The sequence below is a fragment of the Aristolochia californica genome, unplaced genomic scaffold (assembly GCF_029961685.1).
Source record: "Aristolochia californica isolate CCGP_79_NKW_82.1479 unplaced genomic scaffold, dmAriCali1.0.hap1 SCAF_4, whole genome shotgun sequence".
Classification (NCBI taxonomy): Eukaryota; Viridiplantae; Streptophyta; class Magnoliopsida; order Piperales; family Aristolochiaceae; genus Aristolochia; species Aristolochia californica.
Window position 1 is genome coordinate 2,821,543 of NW_027182103.1, and position 27,719 is coordinate 2,849,261.

Here is a 27,719-nt window from a genome sequence, read left to right on the forward strand (position 1 = left end):
TCGTTAAGTTAACGAGTCATCTCGTGAGCTTTCGAACCGAACCATAGTTTGGTCGAGCTCGGATCGCTAACTTAAAAGAGCCTTATCTGGATCTCGAACTCGATTTGAGATCCAGATAAATCGATTCGAGCTGGAATTGAGCCTAGCTCGAGCTACTCATGAACCCACTCAGTTTGATGCCACAACTACATATGATTAGGGGTGGCATCGAGCCAAGCCGAGCCCGAACCTGCCTATGTTCGAGCCGAGCTTGATTTAAATAGTTCGAACTCGAGCTCGAGCTAAGGTCGGCCTCAAGCCTAAAATTGTTATCGAGCTGGAGCCCAATAATTTTATTCGAGTTCAAACTTCAACATACATTTAAAACTTTTCAAAAAATAATGTCTCGAGTTTGAGCTCCAACATACATTTAAAAGTTTTCAAAAAATACATGTCAATAAATTGTATATAAAATTATGCATACATTTTACATAAAACTAGGCATGACCTCTACTTAAAATTGGGCATAACATCTACTTAAAATTGGGTATAATATCTACTTAAAATTGGGCATAACCTATGTACATAATACCTGCATAAAATTGTCTATACACTCCATAAACACTGCATAATATTATGAATAAAATCTATACAATAATCAAACACAAAAAAATTAAATAAAATATCAATATCAATTTATCATCACCCAAATAAAAACTATAAATCCAGTATAAATTTATAAACTATAACTCTTTCTCTTCATGCTAGATAACAATATACTAAGTCCCCGCATGAGCAAAATCTTCACCTATGACAAAAACAAAAAAATAAAACTTATTATTGTCAGATAAAAAAATACTCTTCCGCTACTAGTTACTTAATGTAGTTAAAAATATTAAAATTATTATGACGAGAAAAACATGAAAAATCATGTAACTGGTAGCATTATCTCCACAATCTTCTTCTCAGGTTGTAATCATAAAACAAAATAGCATATCTTCTGCACGCAGCTTTAATCTCTTTAATGTTCAAAAATCGAAGAGGAAAAATGAGGAATAAGAAGAAGAAATCCCTCCATTTTCACTAAATCGTCTCCTGACGAGTGACAAAAGGCGATCTTTGTTCCTTGATTCATGTCGAGAGAACGAGAGTGGAAGATCAATCGACCTCCCACTCCCTAATGTCCCAAAGTCCCGCCTCCCGACTCCCTCCCCAAATCCCCGGCCACTCGTTAAGTTAACGAGCCGACTAGCGAGCTTTTGAATCGAACCATGGTTCGGTCGAGCTCGACTTGTTAACTTAAATGAGCCTTATCTAGATCTCGATCTCAGTTTGAGATCCAAATAAATCGAATCGAACCGAGCCAAGCTCGAGCCACTCGCGAACCGAATTGGTTCGATGCCACCCGTAGTCACCAAGTTCTACACGAAACAAATTTACAACATAATCCACAAACAAGGGCATTGAATGGTCACTTGTTTATTAATCAAACTATCAGAGAAAGGAATTGGACAAGTTAAAATAGGACTAGAGGGCATACTCTTTAATAATGTTGCTAGAGTACCATTAAAAATAGTAGTAGAGGGCGTACTCTATAAAATTAGGTTATCCGACTTATACCCTCAAAGGAATTTCTAGTAGCGAAGTAGGCAATCCTTTATATGCTCAATCAGGGATTTATAGTAGCTCAATAGGTATACTAGATAGACCCACTAAAGAAATTTTCAACACCATATGCCTTCAAAAGGACTTATGACTCACAACAATAAATAATATATAATAGTCTTGCCTTGCTAAGGCTTGACTAAACAATTCAATGGCCACTTGGTGACAATTCAGTATTTGATAGTTGCCTCTAATATAGACAAATCTCACAAATCAAGTACAAATAATAAGCAAACCTAATTCTATGTGCCTAACTATGTAACAATAACTCAAATAGTTGCCAATGACTTGATTTTATAATATAAGATCAAAGTAAATGTGAGATTGGTTTTCCAAGTTGGGGGAAAACTCTCAAAGTAGCTTAATGGAATAAATGATTTTAAAAGTGTAGTCCATAAGTAGTAATTTGAACTTTAATAAATGATCTCAAATTACTGTGACACTAGTTCAATGTATTTGATCAAATATAATCAAACAGATTTCTAAGTAAAATCATGTAAATACTTGAGTTTTTAAAACACTATCCCCAAATTCTAATAGTTAAGCAAAAAAACCCTTTAAAATTGAATACTGGAGTGAATACTAAAATTTCAAAGTACAAGATCAGTTTCTCTAGCAAAAAAGTTGCAAAGAAAATAAAGATTTTAAAATAGAAGCTCGTAAATTTAACTTCCTTGTAAGCCTTGGAGGAGACAAAAATTCTTAAAATTGTGTGTGAAAGCTTAGTTGACCTATTGGATCTTCTCAACTCATGTTTTTCATATAAAATATTTTTTGAGTAACTAATAAAGTTTTTATTCTATCTTATAGGCACAAGGTTCCTCTAGTCCATGAAAATTCAAACATATTCAACTTATTGCAAAATAGGTTTATCCCATTTATTATCTTATTTTAAACACCTCCAAAAATATTAGAATATATCTTAATTAAATAAATTAAATAAATAAATTTAATTTACGAATTTTAGGCAGCACGTTCCTCAAAGGGCAGCGTTGATTGGGACTCGGGAATCTTTTCTCTAGTCGAGGAAGCTCAGATGTTCCAGCCTCTCTCTACCCTCTCTTCGCTCCCAAGTGTCCTCCATGGATTGGACGAGAAAAAGAAAAATCAAGTCACCTCAACGACGACCCACGTCGCAGCGTTGATTGGGACTCGGGAATCTTTTCTCTAGTCGAGGAAGCTAAGACTTCCAGCCTCTCTCTACCCTCTCTTCGCTCCCAAGTTTCCTCAATGGATTGGACGAGAAAAAGAAAAATCAAGTCACCTCAAAGATGACCCACGTCGCATTGTCTTTCGGCGGTCGTGGTACGGATTTTACTTTTGTCTTTTTCTGTTTCCTTTCCTAATGGCTATTCTAAACTCGTGCCTTGGCTCCCAAGTAACTCTCCTCGTGAAAGGGGATAGATAAAGAAGATGAATCGACCACTCGGACTGTCGGATTCGAAGGTCCGTATACAGCAGAGCAGCAAGCTTGTGTCAGACTTTCACACGTAGTCCTACATAAGAGCGGAAGAAGAAAACTTACTTTTAGTTCTTATTAAACTTCTTCAGTTCTTCATCTCTGCCGTTTCCTGTCTTCCTTGTAGATCGTTTGTCGTCCAAAATGACTCCTCGGGAGCACATTGAGAAGATCAGGAGAGAGAAGTTCTCGATCGGAGCTGATAAACCGAATCCTCTCTCTGAAGACCTTCACCACTCGGTCAGAAACCTTTCGGCGGAGCTTTACGCCAAAGATGTTCATTTCCTTATGGAGCTCATCCAGGTATTATTTTCACCACTCTTACCTGATTTGAACATTTGGGTGGCAAAATTCACTAAGCGTTCCTAAATGAGAGAACCGGTTTCACTTGAAACCAGCTGAACAATAAATACATACGGTTCAATTTATTTTGGGCTGGGTCTATGTTTGACACGACAACAGAGACCCCAAACCAATTTAATTAAAACACATATATGTTGACCAATATGTATCTATTGTTCAGCACAACCTGGTATGTCTTTGTTACGTAGCTGCATACTTTCTTAATCATTGACTTACTTCTTGATTTTTTTTAGTAAAACTTTATTTAATGCAGAAGTTTGTATTTAATATATTTTCTTTCTCAGTGCTATTAGAATGTATCAATAGATACCTCAAAGGTGGTTGGGTTCTTGGTTCAATCACTAAAAACTGTTTGTTGAACCCATTATGATGCTAGCATGATGTGATAATAAAAAAATTAACATAAATAATTTTTTAAAGCTGACTATAGGGGTGGGGGCGGACCTATACCCTATGCTTCCTTTGCTCTTCTTTGATACCTGTTCACTAATTTTTTATTTCATTTAAGAAAACTTTGATTCTATCAAAGGTCTCAGATTTTTTCTTAATAAGGTAAATTCAAGTACACCTATTAAAATTATCGATAAAGAAAATAAAATATTTATGACCAAACTAACTAGTCACAGGACAAGGACCCCTGATGTTTGAGTGTACAATCTCAAATAGATGGCTGGTTTTATGAGACGAGACTAGAAATGAACTTCTGTGATGTTTGTCTAGTTGACACGACTCGCATTGAAAAAAAGAATTCGAATGAAAATCTAGAAAGACTTCGAGTCATTTTTACTACAACAGGACCTAGATGCAAGTGCCACTGTATAGGAGAATATGCAGTGGTATGTAACGCCTGAACATTATTCTGTCGAAGGTTCTCCAGGTAGTCTAGCCAATCTCTCATGAGCGGCAAGATTAACATGTTTGACACACAAGGACTCTTTTAAATCGGAAAACAATGACAATATACTTGACATGCGTCTAGAGGTGGCAAAGTCAAAAACCCAGGACGTGACAAGTGAGCATGATAACCGGCCATACCTGAGTCAACATTGGTAGAACTAGGGATTGGGAAAGAAACATGAACTACAAATGTTGAAGTCGAGGCAACAATGATTTGGGCCATGCGCTGAGCAATTTGCTGTTGCTGCTGTATCAATAGTTGCATCTCGTTTGGAGCACACGGTGTAATCGACATAAAAAAATCTAAACTCCCACTTCCACTTTCAGGAGTTGTTGAATTAGCCCATGCAGGCTTCCCAAACTTAACCCAACATCTGTCAAAATAATAATTATTTCTGCCACAATGAACACACTTCTTGTCTGACTTACCATCACCACGTCCTCTACCTCTGCTTGAGCCCTCTCTATCTCAGCCTCTACCTCTACATCTAGAGGAATCCGTAGGGGCTGATGTAGTGTTGGAAACACTAAGTGCAGTGGCTTCCATTATTTTACTTCCTTTATTTGCTCCAAGTACAATAGTCTTCTCAACCCTCATAATACGATTAAAAGTGGTAGAGAAAGTAGGAATTTCATCTGAAGCTAACATCTGGGCTTTAATAGCATCAAATTCAGCACCTAAACCATCCAAATTTTTTGCAACAAATAGATGACTTTGTTGTTTTCTCAACTCATTCTCATCTGTAGTAGATAGATGTTGATCTTCGACAGACCCAGGCTAGAGGAGAAGACGGTGAGGAGTTGCTTGCAAAGGTCGAACACTTGGTCTCCATATTGAGTGACAACCTCCCGATAGTTCTCCGACTGTTGCAACCATTTATGGTAGTCTTTACGGGTGGAGGTAGTGGAGGAAGTAGTCGCCTAGTTGAGCTTGATGCCTTCTTGTGTCCCCATTCGACTGCCATACCTTTTGTAGGAAATGGGATCGTTGACGTACTTGTGCTTCTCCTCCATGGGAAGGGAGAAAAAGTCACGAGAGACGGCCATCGTCGATGCGAGAAGCTTGCAGGGAACCCCGTGATTGATGACTTGGAAAAGTCCCCACACCCTGCATGCGGACGACAAGGTCTACATGCATATCCGCCTTAGGTAGTCATCCTCGGAAGAGAAAGCAGACAAGTTGACGATTGGAACGGGAGCCACGTGGCAACAGAAGCCGTCACCTGCGGAGGCCTCACGTAACATGAAGAGCATGCAAAACGGATCGGACATCGTATAGTGGTGTGAACGGGAAGGAAGGGAGGCACCCTTGGCTTTGGCCCTCTTCTCTTGCCTCGTCTTTCAGCTTTCTCGTGGAAGTTGACGATAAGAAGGTCAACCGCACTCAATGACCGAACAGGTACAAACCACTAAGTCAGGTGTTTGAGCATGGGATCTGCTTCACTTGAGGACCATAGACTTTATATACACATGTTGTGTCAAAGAGTGAAGACACTCGATCAAACTCAGCTCATAGAAAATAAGTTTAACTATTATTTTGGATTGTTTAAGTATTAGGTATCATTTTTTTTATGTCAATTTGTGGGGTGAAAGTCGAGCAATTTTGAGGATTTACAAGTTCATAATGTTAATAGGTATATAAATATTATACAAAATAAGTAACATTTATTTGGCAGATGAATACATGGCATAGCTAGTATGTAATAGGAAAGTTTCAACATGTACTAGCTCAAAAGGTTTAGTGCACGTGGTACAAAGGAATTTTTTTTGAAATCTCGCACTCTTAAGTTAATCGCTTTTATCTGTACACATTATTATTCCAGTCTTTTCATTGGTGAAAGTTGCTTGATTGAGTAGATTCTACGATACCTGATTAATTAATTATCATGATTCTTGATAATCTTTTTCAATAGCAAGTTCTCATACATTATTTCTTAATGTTCGATTCATGTCTTTTTATTGCAAAATTATAAGTAGCTTCTCATTGGTTTCATCAATATTTTTAAAACTTTCCTCAAATGTTTCTCGTTCATGGATTTTTTTTTATGTTTTTTGTTTTGTTAATTTATTTATTTTTTCCATTTTCATTTTCTACTTGGTAGTTATTGTTTTTTGCAAAGTTTTAAATGTAGATTGAAGCTCGAATTCGGCTCGAGCTCGAGCTTGAACTTGATTAAAATTATTAGGCTCAAGCTCGAACTTGGTTAAAATTATTAGGCTCGAGCTCGATTACAATTTTAAACTCGAGGCTAGGCTTGGCTCGAACTCAAGTTCGAAATATTTAAATCAAACCCTGCTCGAACATATGCAGGTTCGAGCTCAGCTTGACTCGAGGCCACCCCTATATGAAGGCATCCAACTGTGGGTTGGGGGATGTAGATCTCAAAAAACTCAATTGGGAAGCCAATTAGGACTATCAATGTGTAGAGAATCCTTCAATGATTCATAAAGATCAGTATCCTTAAGGTTATGGTAACGAAAAGAAAAAAAAACTTAACTTTGATGAACAAGCATAAAGAACCTGTAATTTGTCTCCTTCTAGCAGGTCACCCTCTTCAAAAATGGCAAGAATCTGCAGTAGAATGCTTCCAACAACGACTTGCATTGAGAAGAAGAATTCAAAGGAAAGTCTAGAAAGACTTTGAGTCATTTTTACTATAGCATGACCTAGCCGCAAGTGCCACTGTATAGGAGAATATGCGGTGGTATGTAACGCCTGAACATTATTCTGCCAAAAGTTCTCCAAGTAGTCTAGCCCATCTCTCACGAGCGGCAAGATTAACATGTTTGACACACAAGGACTCTTTTAAATCGAAAAACAATAACAATATACCTGACATGTGTCTAGAGGCGGCAAAGTCAAGAACCCAACAACGGTGACAAGTGAGCATCATAAGCGGGCATACCTGAGTCAATATTGGTAGAACTAGGGACTGGGAAAGAAGCATGAGCTACAAAAGTTGAAGTCAAGACAACAAAGATTTGGGCCATGCGCTGAACAATTTGTTGTTGCTGCTGTATCAATACTTGCATCTCGTCTGGAGCACACGGTGTAATCGACATAGAAGAATCTAAACTTCCACTTCCACTTTTAGGAGTTGTTGAATTAGCTCATGCAGGCTTCCAAAGCTTAACTCAACATCTATCAGAATAATAATTGTTTATGCCAGGATGAACACACTTCTTGTCTAACTTACCATCTTCACATCCTCTACCTCCGCCTGAGCCCCCTCTATCTCAGCCTCTACCTCTACGTCTAGAGGAATCTGTAGGGGCTGATGTAGTGTTGGAAGCATTAAGAGCATTGACTTCCATTATTTTACCTCCTTTACGTACTCCAGGTACAATAGTTTTCTCAACTCTCATAATACGATTAAAAGTTGTAGAGAAAGTAGGAATATCATATGAAGCTAACATCTAGGGCTTTCATAGCATCAAATTCAACACCCAAACCATCCAAATTTTTTGCAACAAGTTGCTGACTTTGTTGTTATCTCAACTCATTCTCATCCGTAGTAAATAGTAGTTGATCTTCTGCCATATGCCAAGGAATGCACTATAATATTTTGTAACAGTTCGATTTCTTCTTTTTAACCCAAAAAAGTGTGTATACAACTCATAAACTCGAGAGAGATTACTCTCCTCTGCATATAAAGATTCTAGAGACAACAACAGCTACATAGCCTTTGCTGTCTCAGAATTCATCACCTGATTTTTAGGAGTAGAATCAATACTAGTGACAATCCAGGTCATAACTTGATTGTCCTCTGCTTCCAAATCATCATCTGGAGGCACTGAAGGATTATCTCGAATAAACTTCAACTTATTTTTACCCTTAAGATACATACTGATAGACTTAACCTAATTAAGATAATTAGGACCTGTTAATTTTTCCAAAGTAATCATAATGGTTTCCTTTTCATCAAACCCAAAATTTTCTCTAGCCGTGGTATAAAATTCTCCTATCTCAGCCATAAATACAGATATATGATCACAAAATTACCAATTTAAGCTTCTTGACAATTTCTAGATTTATCACCAAGGTGGGCCTCACTCACAAAATTAGGGCTAGGGCACAAAAATAGGATATGTGCACTTCAACAATCTAATAACTAACAATTCACAGCTATTTCAACCAATATCATGCAAAAGTGGTAGCAATTAGGGTTGATATCATTAGTTGGGTGATGATGCAAGTAAGGGTGGCATCGAACCGAGCCGGTTCACGAGTAGTTCGAGCTCAGCTTGGTTCGAGTTATCTCGATCTCGAATAGGATTTGAGATTAGAATCGGGCTCATTTTAGTAAAAGAGAACGAGGCTTCAGATAGAAAATTAGGGATTCGGTGACGACAGCCTTTGGAGTTCGGGGAATCAGGGTGAGCACGCCTGGGTCGCTGTGTAGAGACAGGCCCAACGCCATCTAAGGCTCCAGGCATTTGGGATACAAGTTGATTCGGAAGCTTGCGTCGAGGTTTTCTTACCCCCTCCCCCAAAGTACTCGGCGAGAGTTTCCTTCGATAGACCCATGCTAGAGGAGAAGACGATGAGGAGTTGCTTGCAAAAGTCGAACACTTGGTCTGCGTACTGAGTGATAACCTCCCGGTAGTTCTCCAGCTGTTGCAACCATTTATGGTAGTCTTTACGGGTGGAGGTAGTGGAGAAGTAGTCGCTCTAGTCGAGCTTGATGCCTTTTGTACCCTCATTCGACTACCATACCTTTTGTAGGAAAGAGGGTCGTTGACGTACTTGTGTTTCTCCTCCATGTGAAAGGAGAAAAAGTGTTGCGTGTATAACATTACACCCCCCTTGGAAGATGAGCTTGTCCGCAAGCTCGGAAGTAGGGTCTGTATGCCGACGTCTCCACCTGTGCCGAAGTAACATCTGCGATAGCTATGAACACCCTCTGGATGCCCAAACTTAGAGTTTTTTTTTTTTTGGTGGCCCGGTTCGAGTTGGCCTGAGTTGACTCGTTTCAAGAAACTCGGTCCGGCGCGCGACTCTGTTTCCTGCACTCATCAAATTTTCCTAACTTAGGAAAATTTGAATCGAAACCCATCTTCTTTCTTCGGCGAAAATTTCGCCGACGAGTCTTCTGCGGAAATCGGAAACTTACCGTATCCTCCTGCCGATCCCGAACATAGCGGCCGTCGGTAAGTGCGGAAACCTTGTCGACAGCTGCTCCTTCCCTCATGGCACCGACGAAGGCGGGCGACGGTCGTCTTCCGTCCTCACGGCCCCGAACAGGGCAAAAATTTCTCTGACGGAGTCTCCTGCTACTCTGGTGGCGAATCGCAGCCCGTTGGCCCCCTGGAAAAGAGACCCCTTGCGAAAATTTCGCCTACAACGCCGACGAGATCTCCTGCTTCTCCGGTGATGAAGAGAAGTCCGTTGAGGCGTCGCCGCTTGGAATTTTTCCAATACAGAGTGCTCTCCGAAACACATCCCGATCGGAAGAAGCACCGGAAATATTACCTTCTGTTGTTTGGCAAGGTGTTTTGCTTGCTGTGAGCCTTGTTGGTGTGACTTCGGATTTGAGGTCTCACCCAATTTGTCCGACGCCGACGAGGTGTTAGCAGAAAGCCCCTTCGATTTTGGATTTTCCGGGTCCCTGCCGTCAGATTTTGGAAATTTGGAGTCCAATTTCTGATTTGTGTCCCCAATTTCGGATTTCACCGACGCTGGAGAGACAGGGGGCGCTCTGATTTCTTGCGTCTCCTGCCCTTCCGAGACATGTCGAGCGACTTCAGTAGCGAGTTTCTCTCTCGTAGCAAACTCATCTCCCCCTCTGTTTTGGGCTGGCGACGTGTTCCTTCCACTCGTTAAACTTGTTATGTTGTCCATCCTCCCATTCAACCTCTCTATATCGAGATTAAATTTAGAGAACCATTTGAACATCTCATCAAATTTTTTGTCATTATTTGCTTGACATCTGAGGATCAACTCCAGTAATTCACTTTTGCTGATTTTCGTCGGAGAACCCTGCTCTGATATTAATGTGTTCCCGCTCTGATACCAGTTGTTACGGTCCCGGATCTGACTCAAGGATTCTTTGGGAGGATCTGGGATCTGCCACGGGTTACGGGTCTTCCAAGCATTACCGTAGGGGTAGTAGGAAGACATGGGGAAGACGAAAACGAAGATCAAGCCTAAGGGAAGCTTGATAACCCTAGAGCTCTAAGCCTCTTTACTCTAGATTTAACCTAATTCTTAATACTTCAATGTTTCCTTTTCTCATTACTCTTACCCCTTAAATAGGGTTCACCCTGTTAGGGTTTAATAAAATATTACAGAAATATCCCTATGAATAAAATATTCCAAAAATATCCCTATTAATAAATAATTCCAAAAATACCCTTATGGCCTAAAACTGAAATAAAATAAAGTAAATTAAATAAAACAACTAAAATAATAATGTTATTGCGTGCATAACATTACACCCCCCTTGGAAGACGAGCTTGTCCTCAAGCTCGGAAGTAGTGTCGGTATGCCGACTCTCCACCAGTGCCGAAGTTGCATCCGCGATAGCTATGACCCCCTTCAGGATGCCATTTTTTTTTTTTTTTTTGGCCCGGTCTGAGTTAACCTGGGTTGATTCGGTTCAGGAACCCGGTCCGGCGCACGACCCCTCTTCTGGACGCCAATTTTTTTTTTTTTTTTGGGCCGGTCCGAGTTAACCTGGGTTCACTCGGTTCAGGAACCCGGTCTGGCGTGCGACTCAACGGACCGGGCCGATTAAATTTTCCTAAGTTAGGAAAATTTAATCGGGAGTCATCTTCTTCCTTCGGCTCCCGAACTCTGCGGCCGACGGTTCCGTTCCTCACGGCACCGACGAAGTCCGGCGACGGGCGTCTCCTTCCTCTCTCCTGGCACCGACGGAATCGCCTAATGTTCTGGTGGCGAATCACAGCCCGTCGGGGCTTCGCCGCCTGGATAATTTCCGAGACAGAGGGGTCTCGAAAACTTGTGAATCGGTGTTGCTCAGCCTCCCGGAACCGAGATCCCTTGCGGAAAAGTTGCTGACGGCGCCGACGAACTATCCTGCTTCGCCGGTGGCGACGAGAAGCCCGTTGGGGCTTCGCCGCTGGGAGCATTGCCGAGACAGAGAACCTCTGTTTCTCAGCCCCCCGGAACAGAGCCCAGCGGAAATTCCGTTGGAAATTTCGCCTACGGCGCCAACAGAATTTCCTATTCCCCTCCCATTTCAGATTTTCGGTCATCCCAAAATCCTCCGGTGCCAACGATTTCGGGATTTCCTCTGTTAGGAAATCACCTCCCCGCTGCAGCTTCGGTTCGGAGATACGCACGGCGTCCATTGGGAAAGGGTGAGCCTCTTCCGTTTTTGAAATTCCGGTGTATCCGCCGTCGGATTTTGGATTTTTGGAGAGCTTTCTCGAGACAGTCTTCTGTTCGTCCGAGAGAGCTTCTGCGTCTTCTGTGCCGCTGTCGTGCTCGGCGAATTCAGGTCGTGTGACCTGTTTTGCGGCAGCGCGTGGCTCCCTTGTCCAGCATTCCATGAAAATTTCATATAATGCTCGTGCTTCTCCAAATTCTTTGCATAGTTTGTCCGCGGAATTGTATACCTTCTCCATGCGAGCTTGTGTTCCTTCTTGAGATATAGAATAATAAAATAAATTAAATAAAACAACTAAAATAATAATGTTATTGCGTGCATAACATTTAATGTTATTGCGTGCATAACAAAAAGTCACGAGAGACGACCATCGTCGATGCAAGAAGCTTGCAGGGAACCCTGCGATTGACGACTTGAAAAAGCCCACACCCTGCATGCGGACAACGAGGTCTGCATGCATATCCGCCTTAGGTAGTCATCCCCGGAAGAGAAAGCAGACAAGTTTATGACGAGAACGGGAGCCATGGTGGCAACAGAAGCCGTCACCTACGGAGGCCTCATGTAACATGAAGAACATGCAAAACAGATTGGACATCGTACAATGGTGTGAACGGGAAGGAAGGGAGGCGCTCTTGGCTCTGGTCCTTTTCTCTTGCCTCGTCTTTCAGCTTTCTCGTGGAAGTCGACGACAAGCGGGTCAACCGCACTCAATGACCGGACCGGTACAAACCACAAAGTCAGGTGTTTGAGCATGGGACCTGCTTCACTCGAGGACCATGGACTTTATATACACACGTTATATCAAAGTGTGAGGACACTCGATCAAACTCAGCTCATAGCAAATAAGTTTAACTATTATTTCGGATTTTTTAAGTATTAGGTATCATTTTTATTTTTTATGTCAATTTGTGGTGTGAAAGTCGAGCAATTTTGAGGATTTACAAGTTCATAATGTTAATAGGTATATAAATATTATACAAAATAAGTAACATTTATTTGGCAAATGAATACATGGCATAGCCAGTATGTAATAGGAAAGTTTCAACATGTACTGCCTCAAAAGGTATAGTGCATGTGGTACAACGGATTTTTTTTTGAAATCTCACACTCTTAAGTTAATCGCTTTTATTTGTACACATTATTATTTCAGTCTTTTTATTGGAGAAAGTTGCTTGATTGAGTAGATTCTATGATACCTGATTAATTAATTATCATGATTCATGATAATCTTTTTCAATAACAAGTTATCATACATTATTTCTTAATGTTCGATTCATGTCTTTTTATTGCAAAATTATAAGTAGCTTCTCATTGGTTTCCTCAATATTTTTAAAACTTTCCTCAAATGTTTCTTGTTCATGGATTTTTTTTTAGGTTTTTTGTTTTTTTTTTTTATGAAATGTTTTGTTAATTTATTTATTTTTTTCCATTTTCATTTTCTTCTTGGTAATTATTGTTTTTTGCAAAGTTTTAAATGTAGGTTGGAGCACAAATTCGGCTCGAGCTCGATTACAATTTTAAAATCGAGGCTAGGTTTGGCTCGAGTTCAAATTCGAAATATTTAAATCAAACCTTGCTTGAACATATGCAGGTTCGAGCTTAGCTCGATTCGATGCCACCCCTATATGAAGGCATCCAACACTGGGTTGGGTGACGTAGATCTCAAAAAACTCAATTAGGAACCCAATTAGGACTATCAATGTGTAGAGAATCCTTTAATGATTCATAAAGACTAGTATCCTTAAGGTTATGGCAGAGAAAAGAAGAAAAATACTTAACTTTGATGAACCAGCATAAAAAACTTGTAGTTTTTCTCCTTCTAGCAGGTCACCCTCTTCAAAAATGGCAAGAATGTACACTAGAATGCTTCCAACAACGATCTATTGCTCTGATACCTTGTAAAAATCAAGATTTGTTTGAATGAAGAGGAGAAAATTGAGAGAAAAGGAGAAAGGAGAAGAAGATTTTTTTGAAGAGCTTGAAATGGCTTCGTTGGGAACTGTGCACGAATTCCCAAACTTATTAAATAAGTGTTTTGAGTTATAAATTACAACAATGCCCCTATACACTTAATAAACCTTAATCTCCTTATATCTCCCTAACTACACATCCTATGTACTTGAAAATTTAACAACTAATATAATTTAACACGCAGAATAGGATTACCTAAAGAATTTAACCACTGAAGTGGTAAAATGATCAAAATACCCGTGAATGTATTTTCTAACATCAAGTTTTTGTCAAAGAATAGATATCCCTACTTTGTTCCTTTAATAATTGTAGGAGTTTATTAATCTTGAGTTTAGAGGGAGAGAATTGAAAAAGTAAGAAGGATGTCTAGGGAGAGTTGCTGCAAAAGAAGTGGAGGCAAGTTTAGAATTGACCATGACCACATCATCCTTATTTATATATGGATAATGCTTCTTGCTGCTCAACCAACTGTTACTGCCAAACTTTAACAAGCTAGAACAGAGAAGGACAATTCCAATTGCACCCTCAGACACCAAAAAAATCCTGATGAAAAGGCTATTGCTTTACGATAAAAATATATTAAATTTTAGATTAACACCTGATATTAATAGATGGGTTGGGTTTGGGTCAACCCATCGAACAATAGGCTCAAGATGGTCCTACTTGAGCCCTAATTATTGCCACCTCTATTTCTCCTGCTATTTGACTTATTTTGTGGTTCTGAATTTTTCTTTACTTATTTGGATGCATCTGTAAGTTAATTGGTTACCTGAGCAATATATGGTCCAAATAATATTAAGTTTTTGTGCGTCTTGTGACAGGTCTAACATGTTGACAAATCTCCTATGTCTCATACACATCCCTTCTCTCAAAATATTTGCACCATATATATTCTCTACCCTTTTGACAATTCCTTTTTCTAGAGAAAAGTGAGCTAACAGCAGTTTTCCTTCGTATAATTCATGTTAAAATTAGTTTTTATTTTCTTTATTTTCTCAATGAGGGATTCAATCTTCAATTCCAACTGAAATCCAGTAAGGACATTACTGTAGACTATTTCTTAAAGAAGATACGTGTTGTTGACTTAAACAAGTGCAAAATTGGGTTGTTGGTCTGTGACAGATAGCTATCTCTGTAGGAAACCCAAGAGCAGCAGAGCTGTTCAGCTCAAACAAGTAGTGGTAGACCACATTCATGGCTAGGTCTAATGTAGTCCACTTACTAGGATTTAACTTCCACACTAAACTTGAGATCAACTGTTTCAACTGTAAATTGTAACCTGAAAGGTCAAAAAGTCAATTTCATGCGAAAACAGAACTCAAATGCTTTTCATTGCAATTATTTTTATAAACTCTTATTTCAATTCACATACTGCCTGAATCGCTTGAACAGCAAATCCATCATAAAAATGAGTTCATTGGGTGGGATGATTCGAGAATCATTGTGCAAGAGGCAATAGTTCCTGTTCATATCCCGTAGAAAGCAAATCTTTCCTTTGATAAAGCTCTAGGATGACACGAGAAATGGTGGAACTTGCTTGGTGGCTTAATTTGGTTTAATGTTTAAAGGCAATGATGAGCTACTCCTCTTTTCAGAATTACCTTACAGCTTAGTGAGCAGAAGCCTGAATAATTATGATGACCCATATATATTTAACAGAGGCAGTTGCACAAACATATTAAAATTATCTGGGAGTACTCTTGGTGCTGTGACATAAGACTGAACTGTTTAAATTTTGTATGGACAGAATGCTGAAGATAATGAATATCCTCCTGGGGTGCAACCCTCTTTGGAGTTTGTGATAACATCTCAGGATATCACTGCCACTGGAGCTTCTGCTACTTTACTTATTTTCAATAATGAAAAGGGTTTCTTTGAGAAAAATATTGACTCAATTTGTAGCGTTGGGAAGTCTACCAAGAAGGGCAAGAGGCAGCAAGGATATATTGGAGAGAAAGGTATATCTGTTATCATCTTTCATCTTGTGTTGACAATACTGATACATGCTATTGCTTATCTGGTAGCTAGAGAATTGATTTATTGCTAACCCTCATCTGATGTTTGATGGGGAAACTCTGATCTCATACTGCATTTAATTGCACAAGGAACTGTATTAGAGTTGTAGCATACGATCTGCCTGTTGTAATTCTTCTTTTGTAGAGTTCTGGATAGCTGCTTCTAGAGGAGAAGAAGGTTTTCTAGGAGAGTCTTACCCTCATGCGTGTGGGCTGGTGGAGTATTTGATCCACCTTCATCTTTCTCCTTTCCTATGATTGTCTCAACTTCTCATTTATATTTTGAAGTACCCAAGTGTTTTAATCAGATAGTGATAAGTTATCTTGTACGCAAAGTGACATGTGCTGACCCAGATAAGCCACACATGATGTTCCAATGCGTTTTTTTTTTGGTAGGTGATATATTAGGACTTTTTTTTTTAATGAAGAGTATAACTTAAGAGTAGAAAGATATGCAAAACTAAAAAAAGCAATAAGCAAACAAAAAGAAAAAGGAAACAAACAAGTTTGCCCTTGTTTGACAATTTTTCCTAGTCCAGGGGTGATATCTTTGCTTCCTTCATTAGCAGTGACAAAATGGTAGAGCATCAAGCCTCAACAAAGACTGGAAGGGATTCCCCAAATTCTTAAGGAGCGTGAGAAACTCCCTCTTTGTCAAGTCTGTCAGCTTCACCATTGGCAGCACGAAGAGTATGCTGCCAAACAATCCGTACTGAAGTACACTGATTATAAATTTCAACAAAGTCATCATTGATGTGCATTATCCTCCAACAGTGAGGGTCTTAGCAAGCCGATTACAAGACCTGATGTGTTAATATTTTTAAAGCAAGTTACTTTTTTGTTTTGCTAATAAAAGTTAAAAGTAGTTGTGCAGTGATCCTTTCCTAACAGATTTATGTCCTGGTGGATCAACAGGTATAGGATTCAAGAGTGTATTTCTAATTACCAGTCGGCCATTCATTTTTAGCAATGGGTATCAAATTGGGTTCAATGAAGATCCACTTCCAGACTACGACATACCTGGATACATAGTCCCAGAATGGGTGGAGGAGAGACTGACTCTTTCTGATATCAAGCACATATATGGCGCTGATAAGATCCTCCCAACAACGACTGTAGTTCTTCCATTGAAATGTGAAAAAGTGGCAAGGGTGAAGCAACAACTATCCAATATCCATCCTGAAGTCCTTTTGTTTCTTTCAAAAATCAAGCAGCTTTCTGTTAGGGAACATACTGAAGATCCTGGATGCAATACAGTACGAGCAATTTCTATCACTAGCCAAACTAACTATGAGGAGAGAAAGAGCATTAATGCTGTATCATCCACTCTCCATCTCTCTGCCAAAGAGAATAGTGATGGGGAAAAGGAAGAATGTGTTTACTATATGTGGAGGCAGAAGTTTCCTGTAAAATTGGAAAACCAAGTTGTAAGGAGGAATGAGATTGAAGAATGGGTTATTACTCTAGCTTTCCCTTATGGTGATCGTATAAAAAGAGGGATGAGGTCACCAGGGGTCTACGCATATCTGCCCACAGAAATGGTAACAAATTTTCCATTCATTATTCAGGCTGATTTTGTTTTGGCTTCATCCAGGGAAACTATACTCTTGGATGATAAGTGGAATAAAGGGATCCTGACCTGTGTGCCTAATGCATTTGTTGAAGCATTTAGCTCGCTTTTGGCAGGTGTTGGAACTGCTCCTTTGTCTAGTTTGCTGAATGTATTTGAGAGCTTGCCTGTGGAGGAATCCTCGTACCCAGACCTGAACAAAGTGAGAGAGGAAATAAAAGCAAAAGTGGTTGCCAAAAATATCTTACCAGCTGAGACTTACACAGATCAAAGATTTTTCTACAGGCCTGATGAAGTGGGTCGGCTCATGCCAGCTTTCTGGGGGATTTTGACCAAGGCAAGGATGCAAGGTGTTAGCTTGCATAATTTGTCATCCCATGACATTTATATTCTGAACTCTACATTTGATAATGCTGCCTATGATCACATTTTAGATTTCCTAGGTGTTGGATATGTTGATAGAGAATGGTACGTCAAGTGTGTCAGAAATTCTAATCTGGTAATGGGAGTTCTTGATGATGTATATTTGGAGCTTCTTTGCTTTTTTGCTGAAAACTGGGGAGGCTGTTTTAGAAATACTAATGTTGGTACGTTACCTATTTTGAAATGTGTTGGTGTGGATAACAGTGTGTGTTTATGGAATATTACTAGGGCCACTCAATATGTTGATAGGATCTGCTTATCGTCTGACACTCAGCATATCTCATGGCTTATTGATTGGAACAAAGAATTCAGATGTTGTGCACAAAGGTTCTTTATGCCAACGAAAACCCAAGAAGTTCTGAATGAGTTTCCCAAAAGGAAAATAGTAAAAGATTGGCTTCAAGAGATTGGAAAGGTGCATGGTTTAAGTTTTTGGAATTATTGTTGTCTGATTCTTAGAGAGATAAAGAATGATAGAAGGTTTGTGGTTGCTTTTTCTCACCTTCTTTATCATTCCCATTCAAGAGGCTATATATCGGACAAGGAAGTTCGTGAATTATGCAATTCCATGCCAATTATCAATAGCTGTGGAGATATGATCAGTGTAAGGCAAGTTCTACTTGTGCCTGCAAAACGGAGCAAGTGGATTGGCCTATTGGGTTCAAATCCTTGGATCAGAGAAAATTATGTAGAATTAGGAGAGGACTATTTAGGTGGTGGTTATTTTGCGAACATGTGGACATCAGAGAACCAGCTAATGTGGTTCTTGAGAAATTACACTCAAGTGTCGGATTTACCTGATTTTTGCCCTCCTAATGCAGCATTTAGTTCTGTTTACTCTCCTTTAAATTTGGAAAATGCGCTTTTGCTTCTGGATTGGATTCGCAATTTAAGAGCAAAAGGCTTTGATATCCCATTGATGTTTCTGAAGTGCATTAAAGAAGGAGGTTGGTTGAAAACGTCTGTTGGTTATCGGTCACCATCAGAATCATTCTTATCTAACTCAACATGGGGAATTGTATTGCAGGCTGGTTGTGAACTGGTTGATATTCCTCTCATTGATGAAAGATTTTATGGCTACAAGATTAGTGGTTACACAAAGGAGCTAAAAGCTGTTGGGGTTATGTCCGAGTTTGGTGAAGCATGTCGATTCATTGGGAAGCATCTTATGTCACTTGCTGCTTCCTCCACTATAACCAAAAGCACTGTGCTTTACATGCTGAAGTTCATAAGATATTTGCGGGAGGAGTGTCTACCTCCTAAGGAGTTCATCGCTAGTGTTAAAGAGGGGGCTTGGCTAAAAACATCTGTTGGGTATAGATCACCTGTTGGGTCTGTTTTGTTTGATTCAGAATGGAATGCTGCCTCACGGATCAGTAAGCTTCCCTTCATAGAGGATACATACTATGGCACTGAAATACGGAGTTATAAGGTGGAATTTCAATTACTGGGTGTTGTAGTTGAATTTGACCGGCAGATAGTGGCTGCCAATTTCCTGCGACCTGCATCTTTCACCTCTCTGCCAGCTGAAAGCATTCTTTTGATTTTGGAATGCATTCGTGATTCAAAAGTGTCTAATCAGATTGCGAGCAAAATGACAGACCAGAAATGGGTTAAAACCAACCATGGCTACAAGCTTCCTAGTGAATCCTTTCTGTTTGATTATGGGTGGGGAAGCCTTCTGAAGGTGTTTGATAACATTCCTTTGATAGATGAGAAGTTTTACGGAGTTGGCATTCGGTCATACAAGAATGAATTGAAGAAGACTGGGGTAGTTACACATTTTGCTGAAGCATCTAAGGCAGTGGCCCGCTCTTTTAGGCAGCATCTATCTTCACGTTCGTTAACTAAAGAAAATGTGCTGTCTTTGCTTTCCTTTTGCAAGGATTTGAAGGGCAAAAGACATCCGTTGCCATCCGATTTATCAACTTGTCTTCATGATGAAAAATGGGTGAAAACCCATTTAGGCTACAGGTCTCCTAAGGATTCAATTTTGTTTGATGCAGAATGGGAACCTATCAGTGCAATAGCCTGCCTGCCTTTCATAGATGATAGTGAGACATGCTACGGTAAAGTCATCCATGACCACAAAGATATGCTGAAGGAGTTGGGGGTTGTGGTAGAGTTTAAAGTAGGGTCGAGATTTGTAGCAGCTGGACTTAAAATTCCGCAAATTGCAGCCCATGTGACACCTGTGAATGTGTTTGCCCTATTACAATGTATCCGACACTTGCAAGAGATGGACGGAACACTGGTCAAGGAGCTCAAAGAGCTCAAAGAGCGTGTGAGCAAAGAATGGATCAAAACTCACATGGGCTACAAATCTCCTGGAGACGCCATATTGTTTAGTTCCAGTTGGGATTCTCATCTGCATCGGAAAGATGGACCTTTCATAGATGAAACTTTTTATGGTACTGAAATTATGTCCTATAAAAATGAACTGGAAGCAATTGGAGTAACTATAGATATTAAGGGTGGTTCTTCACTGATTGCAAGAAATCTCGGCTATCATTCTCAGATTAGTGTTATAACCAGAATATACACTTACCTGTGCAAGGTTAGTTGGGAACCAGAAACTAAGAATGCTAGCTTGATTTGGATCCCAAATGGAGAGAATGATGGTGAATGGGTGGGTCCGGATGGCTGTGTTCTTCGAGACAGAGATAATCTCTTTGGATCACGGTTGATTGTTTTGGAGGAATATTACAAGAAAGAACTGCTCAGTTTCTTCTCCATGGCCCTTGGGGTAAGACTCCAGCCTTCTATTTATGATTACTGCAAGTTGTGGAGGGACTGGGAAATGGAGGACAGACTGTTGACTTGTCTTGAATGTTGTTCTTTTTGGTCTTTCATTGCAAAAAACTGGAATAAAACAACAGAGAAATATCTTAGTGGTGTCTTCTCTCGGCTTCCTGTCTACTTGGATACAGATGCAATTAAGTTAGATGACAAGCATGATGTCTTTATCCCTGATGACTTGCTATTAAAAGATTTGTTTGAGAAGGAAATTGCAAATCCATTGTTTGTTTGGCAGCCCAAATCAACCGTCCATTCTCTGTCCCGAAGTAAACTATATGAAATCTATAGCAGTATCGGAGTTCGAACTATTTCTGAAGCTGTACAGAAGGTGGAATCTTCTATTTCTGATGGAACTGAATTCAAGACTGTCAATCCAGCAGTATTTCTGCATCAGAAAGGATTATTTCGTATTATACTGTCTTTCCTTTCTGATGCTTCTCGTGAAATAAGTATAGAAAAGAAGCATCAGATTGCTAAAGGGTTTTGGGATGTGGAAATTTATGAGAGTCCAGAACCTATTACAGTGAGTTATGTGCTGCCGATGTCTTCAGGAAAGTGTGCTACTGCAAAGGCAAGTAGAATAGTGCGATGGGAGAGGGAGAATGCCAAGCTGTTTCTTCAGAAAATTGACAAACAATCTGGTCGTAAGTCGAATATTGAGTTTGCAACTAGTTTCTCTGAAGTTATTTCAGAGGGACTGTTATGGGATACACCAGATTGGATGTCCGAATTAACGGAGCTTATCAAGCTTGGGTACTTGCTAGACTTTGATGAAGAGGCAGTGGACTTCTTACTCAAGAGTAAAAACATGGATGTCCCTCTGGAGGATGAAGCGTTCATATCATGTGCGTTATCCTCCTCTAGTTGATCTCAAGTGTTCTGCTACTGCAAATCGATGAACTACTTTCTACCCATTCTACAGGTATGGTCTGACTGAAAATTAGTGCTTGCTTTCTGTTTTCGTGTCCTTGGATTTTGGTTTTTGGTGTGTGGAATGAGATGTTGTTGATCTCGTGCTTGTATATGTAAACAAAGAAGATCGTATGAACTTACTATTGTGCTTTGCGGTCTCTTTTTTCCAACTCTCTCCGTTATCATTCCAGACCTACTGAGAGGGTTCTTTTTGTCGGAAAGTAGTGTTTTCCTCGGCAAATTTGCTCCAGATCTGCTTGCCTGATGTCGCTTGACCAAATTTGAGCTGTCCTCCGCCGCCGCCGCCGCCATCACCTCCGTTGAGGAAATAATAATGAATATCTTTTCTAAATGGCCATCTTGTAGAATATTTTTTTATGCTTATTTCGTAAGTCATGAATTAATTAATATTAGAATAACCAAGTCATAAAATGTGTATTATATTATATTTATCTATCAATTACTATTATATTTTTTAATTAATTAGCATCTTAATATTTAATATTGTTATTTAATTGATAGCATGATGTGAATATAATTAATTCATATAATAGTATTTTTATTTACAGATAATAAAAAAAATATCAATACAACTAATTTCAATTATTAATATTAAATTTGTAGAAATTAATTAATAGGAACCTATAAATAAAAACTATAAGATTAGTAATAACAAACAAATAATTAATCACAAATATAACACTATGCATTTATTGATTAGAGGCAAATAAAGGGGACAATCGCAAATGGAAATTCTAATTAATGGCCGAATAGCGAATAGTTAACAAATAAATTAAGCCATCATATGTGTCAATTATTCCTTAAGGGGATCATGTAATACATGAACATGTCAATTGAACAAGTATTTGTCATAAGCAGTTCAACTAGCAGATTAGTCTTACAAAGAAAAGCAAAGAAAAAAGGCCTGGAGGGGGGTTAGAATGTCAACTGATATAGGTTCAAGCAGGTTTTGATAAATCCACTTTCACATATTCAATCTCAGCTTCAACTTCCTGTTGTGAGAAAAAAACAATTTCAGTGACGCAGCATTTGAGCTTGGAACCGAATTTTTTTTTTTTTTTTTGAAGGGTGATGGAACTGAAGATCAACTCAAGAAGTTGCATACCTGCCTGTGTAATGTGTTCATCAGCCGCTTAGACGATTCCCCTCATGAAAATCAATCATAGGGCACAAATCAGGGAAGAAATAAAGCATAATGAGGTCTCTCAAACTTCCTTAGCCAGTTATCCAAGCCTGTAGATGTTGCAATCCCTCGTGACCAAACAGGAAAAAACCTCACAAAATTTCAAATGCAGTTTTATTAGGATGTAATGGGACTTGAAGTTGTGCCACAAACCCAGATATTCAATCAGAATGTCCAGAAAATGGGCTGTTATAGATCGAGAAGAAGCCTGCGAGGGTCTTCTACCACATCCTTGATACGGCGCAAGAAGAAAACAGCCTCTCTTCCGTCTATCAGCCGGTGATCGTACGTTAGGGCGATGTACATCAAGGGTCGCGGAAGGATCTCCTTACCAACCACCATTGGACGCTGCACAATTGAGTGCATTCCCAGAATGGCAGACTGAAAAGCCCGTTTGGTTACAAACAGATCAGGGAATGCAAAACACACAAGCAATCAGAAAAAAAAAGTGATAGTGAAGACAGCCTACCTGCGGAGGGTTAATGATTGGTGTGCTCAAGAGGCTTCCGTAAACACCACCATTGGATATTGTGAATGAGCCCCCTGCCATCTCATCGATGGAGATAGTGCCTTCATTGGCTTTGTTTGCAAGTGTGTTAATTTCCTTCTCTATTTGTGCGAAGTTCATCTTATCTGCATTTCGGATAACTGGGACGACAAGGCCCTGAGAAAGAAACACAAACATTAAACTGAGCACAACTTTGGAAGGCTAGGCAGCACCAAACTTCACCATGAGGAAGGCATTGGTTTCTTCAGGCCTAAATGATCAATAAAGAAATATCAGGCACCTCCTAGTCAAGAGAAAACCATGCATTGGATATAAAAGTTCATGTTTCCGTAAGAAACATATGGAAGTGTTCACTACAAGACTATAACAGTTTAAAATTACTTTTAAAAAGGGGAATGACACACCTTCGGAGTACCAACAGCAATACTGATGTCAACATATTCTCTGTATATGATATCATCCCCATCAATGACAGCATTTATGATGGGCTGATCTAGAAGACCACTTACAGCAGCCTGGAACAAAATGAAAAGGGATATGAGGGACACACTATCGGGGGAAATTCAGGATGCAAAACCTCAAAATTAAATATTTACCTTGACAAAGCCAGACATAAGCCCCAGTTTCACCCCATGCTTCTCCAAAAAGGCATCCTTATACTCAGAGCGGAACTTCATCAGATTAGTCCTGCATGAGATAAAACATCAACCACGACAACAAGACAAAAAAACAATTTTTCTCGAAGGAATCCATAAGCAAGGTTAAAAATGTTTCCATAGAAGCCATCAAAGATGTATCAGCATAAAACCCTCAAGATTAGTGTTGCACTTCAATCAAGAAGATCAAAAGATTAAAGAATGTGAAACACCAGATGCTAAATGAAATTATTTTAGGTAATACAACAGATACATAATTAAAAAATTATATAATATACATTACATTTCGGGTTGGCAATTTTGCCCGATTACCCAATTACCCAATTACCCGTTTAATTATAAAAAGATATGGAAAAGAAATGTTTACCCGTTTATGAATTCGGGCCAACTTACCCGATTACCCATCACCCAGTTTTCTGCACCCGATCACCCGTTTACCCTGGTTCCATATGATACATATCCAACCTAGAAGAAGGGAGAGGACAACAGAATTTTTTATATTATAAAGATGTTTTATTAGTTTTATGGTTTTATAATATATCATAGTTTTTGTATGAATCTTATGTGATGTTGCAATTCAATTTTCAACTTTAATTATTTACAGCTATTTATTATAAGTATATGTGGTTTTAAAATAATATATCACATAGCCCATTTACTTACCGTTATAAACGAGTAAGAAAATCGGATATGGAACAGGCTGTAATCCATTCAGATGAAATAGGTAACGGAACAAAGGTATGGTCAACAAAACGGGTAACAGAATACCCGTTACCCATTCCCTCCTTTACCTGCTTACAGCTCTAATTACAATCTTAAATAATGCAGCTCTAACCTCATGAAAACTACAGAAATAGATTCTCAAGATTTTTGCTGCAATAAAAGCTTGTAGACCAACTCCACTTTTAAAAAGAACGAATAATTGCATCTAATTACTTACATATCGACCTCATTGAACGTCGTCAGCATTGCAAAAGTGTTCTGAGAGTCCTTCAAGCGTGTAGCAATCCTTCTCCTTAGTCTTGTCATAGGAACCTGCAAGAAAAAGGTTTTAAAACTTGCACTGAAAACACAAAAATACTAGGAACAAATTACCTGGCTTCCGTTGCTTTATTTTTGGGTTGGGGTGGGTGGAGGGAGGGAGAGGAAGCAAGATACAAACAAGCAAGATACTTACTCGCTTTTCTCTTTCTTTGGGAGGAAGTACAGGTTCTGTAGCTGTGGTTTTAGGAGTTGGAGTAGGTGTTTTAGGCTTCTCCTTGAGGGGGGACACTTCCGCTTTAGGTTGCTCTTTCTCCACTTTTTCTTTTTCAGCTGGAGGAGATGATGGCTTGGGAGTTTCCTTAGGTTTCTCCTGCATAGAAACCTCAGATGATCCAGCAGCAGATTTTGAAATGACAGCAACCTTGGTTCCTGGCATTACAGTATCACCTTCTTTTGCGAAAAGCTACAGGAAATCGAGCCTTTTTAACATCAGTCCAGTGGATGTGCATTTCTTAAGTGAGGATAATCCAGTAAACAACAATAGTGACAGCAAAAGGAAAGCAGGAAACCATGCTTTACCTTTTCAATTACTCCAGCTGCAGGGCTAGTGACATCAATAGTCACCTGACACAAGAAAGGGAAGGAAGAAAGTTAAGAGATGAACAACAACCTCAGTTAAACATGTCTAACATAACTATGAAGTTTCAGAAGCAACCTTGTCGGTTTCAATTTGTGCAATTAGCTCATCAGCTTCAACACGGTCACCAGGTTCTACATGAAACAAATTTACAGCATAATCCACAAACTAGGACATTGAATGATCACATGTTTATTAATCAAACTATCAGAGAAGGAAATTGGACAAGTTAAAAATAGGACTAGAGGGCATACTCTTTAATAATGTTGCAAGAGTACCATCAGTAATAGAATCACCCATAAATGGGACAACCGTATCAACTAAGTCACCTTCATTTCACAATAAAAGATCGGTCAGAGCTCCTTTGAGCAGAAATGGACGTTCTTAAAGTAGAAAGCAGATGACGAATCACACCATTGTCTGAAGCAAAGGATCGACTCAAAACTCGGTAACGTGAATCTGTTTGAATGAATTGTACTATATCCCTGCATTTCCCAAGAGAAAATACTGTCAAGATAATAAATTCCATACATGAGAAAAAAAATTCATGATATGCTGGCTAATCTAAAAAGTTTAAACTGGCAGGTAAATCTACAAATTTAATTTGTGTTGGAGTAGTGGTCATTTTCAACCAACAATAAACAACAGCATACACTCCGGCAGAACTCCAGAGTGTTTCAGTAAGTGTAATCAATCGAAAAGCAAAATGAGATGCTATTTTCATCTTTTTATAACTAACCTGTTAGGCTTCACTCTAGTTGGAAGACCTACACAACATGTATTTAGACATTAAAATTCTAAACACAAAATAACAGCAAAAGACAGTAAAAAAGTTGAAAAGATTACCTGGTATGATGTGTTGACTGAATGTTCGAACATGCTGGTAACCTCTTACCATAAATAATATCTGCACAGATAATAAACATCAGGTCTTGGAGCATAACCTAAATATAGACTCGTAATAGTTAGAGGAGAAAACAGCTTCCAGCAGTGGGAAATTCGATCATAGACTGATTCTTCATAGGATAATCACCATTGTCATGCTATTATGTATCTCTCAAAAAAATGATTATTGCCCTGTTATCACATTACATAATTCTACATATAACGGACGTCACCGAATGCAAAACCGAAATAGTCAAATCAGTACGGGGTACGGTATTCTTGTTCCTTTTCCTTGACAGGATAGTCGTCTAAACCTAAAGAAAAAAATGCTGGGTCATATGCTGTATATTCTGAAATTGAGAGGGTGCCAAATAAACAAGAAACACAAACCAAAGCAGCTAAAAAACGACAGAAGTTGAAGTTCGTTCAGGAAATTCAAAAAATAAAAACCGGATCGACCTGAAATAAATCAACTTTGACTGAAAAATGTTCGATATGAAAGAAGACTACAATTTTGCAATGTTCCATTCAGAAATATCAGTACACCAAGCCATAGATACCGAAATAATATCACGAGAAAGTATAGAAGAACCAAGACCAAAAAATCAAAAGAAAAAAACTCATATCAGAGAATGACACGAGCTTCCCCAGACTGAGAAATTTCAACTCAAAAACTGAACTTCAAAACTCCACCAACATATGCATCTCTAATAAAACACGTAAATACCCAAAAAGAGATCACCAGCAACAAACCCAGCAACCAACAAGACTAAAAACAACAATAACCATGACCCCAGCTTCTAAAAATTCCAATGAAAAAAAAAAAAGCATAAAAAAAAATTCAAATAAAACATTCCACTCCAAAAATACAGCAAAAACCCACCGTAGCAGGACGACGAATCAAGCGAGCGATACTCGACGCCATTACGACGAATCTGGCTCGTTCCTGAGCTTCTGAGAACCCTACAAAGAGGGATCTTCGTCTTCCGGAACGAAATGGAGACCGAGAACCCGCAAGAAGAATAAGTATTGGGGTATTTTAAGAGAATTAATCTCTTATTTCTTATAACGATTAAAATAAATCCCCTTATAATATATAAATATTATATATTAATCGTTTAAACAATTCCATGTCCCATATGGAGGAGAGGGAGTAACCTTGGGGTCTTGTGATGGTCCATTCATTTGTATAATAATAGATGTTTTCATTCATTTTAGTATTCTAATTGCAAGTGATTATTGAGCTTCTTTGATGCCCTTTAATGGCTATTATGCATACAAATCATATGGCATGTTAGTGGTAGAGGTGAGCATCAATCTACAAAATGAGAAGAAAAAAAAAAAGAGTTAACTTCATGTTGATTTTGTGTTTTCTTTGGTTCTTCATTTTTCTTTATCTACTAATGGAGGAGTCATCTTCCATTTAATGCCTCCATATGC

At 39.0% G+C, this 27,719-nt stretch overlaps 2 protein-coding genes across 3 annotated transcripts; one reads left to right on the forward strand and one right to left on the reverse strand.

Moving 5' to 3' along the window:
- Positions 1 to 3,058: 3,058 nt before the first annotated feature.
- Positions 3,059 to 21,655, forward strand: LOC137962076 (uncharacterized). Its single transcript, XM_068808787.1, has 4 exons — positions 3,059 to 3,090; positions 3,231 to 3,406; positions 15,434 to 15,644; positions 16,617 to 21,655. Exons 2-4 carry the CDS (start codon positions 3,248 to 3,250, stop codon positions 21,359 to 21,361), a joined length of 5,115 nt encoding a protein of 1,704 aa, XP_068664888.1. The 5' UTR covers positions 3,059 to 3,090; positions 3,231 to 3,247; the 3' UTR covers positions 21,362 to 21,655.
- Positions 21,656 to 22,144: 489 nt separating this feature from the next.
- On the reverse strand, positions 22,145 to 27,275 carry LOC137963588 (dihydrolipoyllysine-residue succinyltransferase component of 2-oxoglutarate dehydrogenase complex 1, mitochondrial-like). Of its 2 annotated transcripts, none has more exons than XM_068810724.1 (15): positions 27,163 to 27,275; positions 26,241 to 26,301; positions 26,134 to 26,161; positions 25,809 to 25,879; positions 25,649 to 25,723; positions 25,473 to 25,528; positions 25,337 to 25,381; positions 24,951 to 25,220; positions 24,714 to 24,808; positions 23,714 to 23,804; positions 23,522 to 23,632; positions 23,079 to 23,273; positions 22,763 to 22,990; positions 22,532 to 22,659; positions 22,145 to 22,414 (listed from the first exon to the last, which is right to left on the reverse strand). In XM_068810724.1, exons 1-13 carry the CDS (start codon positions 27,202 to 27,204, stop codon positions 22,799 to 22,801), a joined length of 1,332 nt encoding a protein of 443 aa, XP_068666825.1. In that variant the 5' UTR covers positions 27,205 to 27,275; the 3' UTR covers positions 22,145 to 22,414; positions 22,532 to 22,659; positions 22,763 to 22,798. The 2 variants fall into 2 exon arrangements, with proteins under 2 accessions (XP_068666825.1, XP_068666824.1); XM_068810723.1 differs by having other exon boundaries at positions 22,145 to 22,418.
- Between the last annotated feature and the right edge of the window lie 444 nt (positions 27,276 to 27,719).

Excerpts from the sequence above, each read along its gene's own strand:
- LOC137962076 (XM_068808787.1), top strand. The coding sequence starts at position 3,248 with ATGACTCCTCGGGAGCACATTGAGAAGATCAGGAGAGAGAAGTTCTCG. Across the intron at positions 3,407-15,433 it reads TCCTTATGGAGCTCATCCAG|AATGCTGAAGATAATGAATA; the intron begins GTATTATTTTCA and ends TTGTATGGACAG. Across the intron at positions 15,645-16,616 it reads AGGATATATTGGAGAGAAAG|GTATAGGATTCAAGAGTGTA; the intron begins GTATATCTGTTA and ends GTGGATCAACAG.
- LOC137963588 (XM_068810724.1), bottom strand. The coding sequence starts at position 27,204 with ATGGCGTCGAGTATCGCTCGCTTGATTCGTCGTCCTGCTACG. Across the intron at positions 23,633-23,713 it reads TTATGTCTGGCTTTGTCAAG|GCTGCTGTAAGTGGTCTTCT; the intron begins GTAAATATTTAA and ends ATTTTGTTCCAG. Across the intron at positions 22,991-23,078 it reads CAATCATTAACCCTCCGCAG|TCTGCCATTCTGGGAATGCA; the intron begins GTAGGCTGTCTT and ends CGGGCTTTTCAG.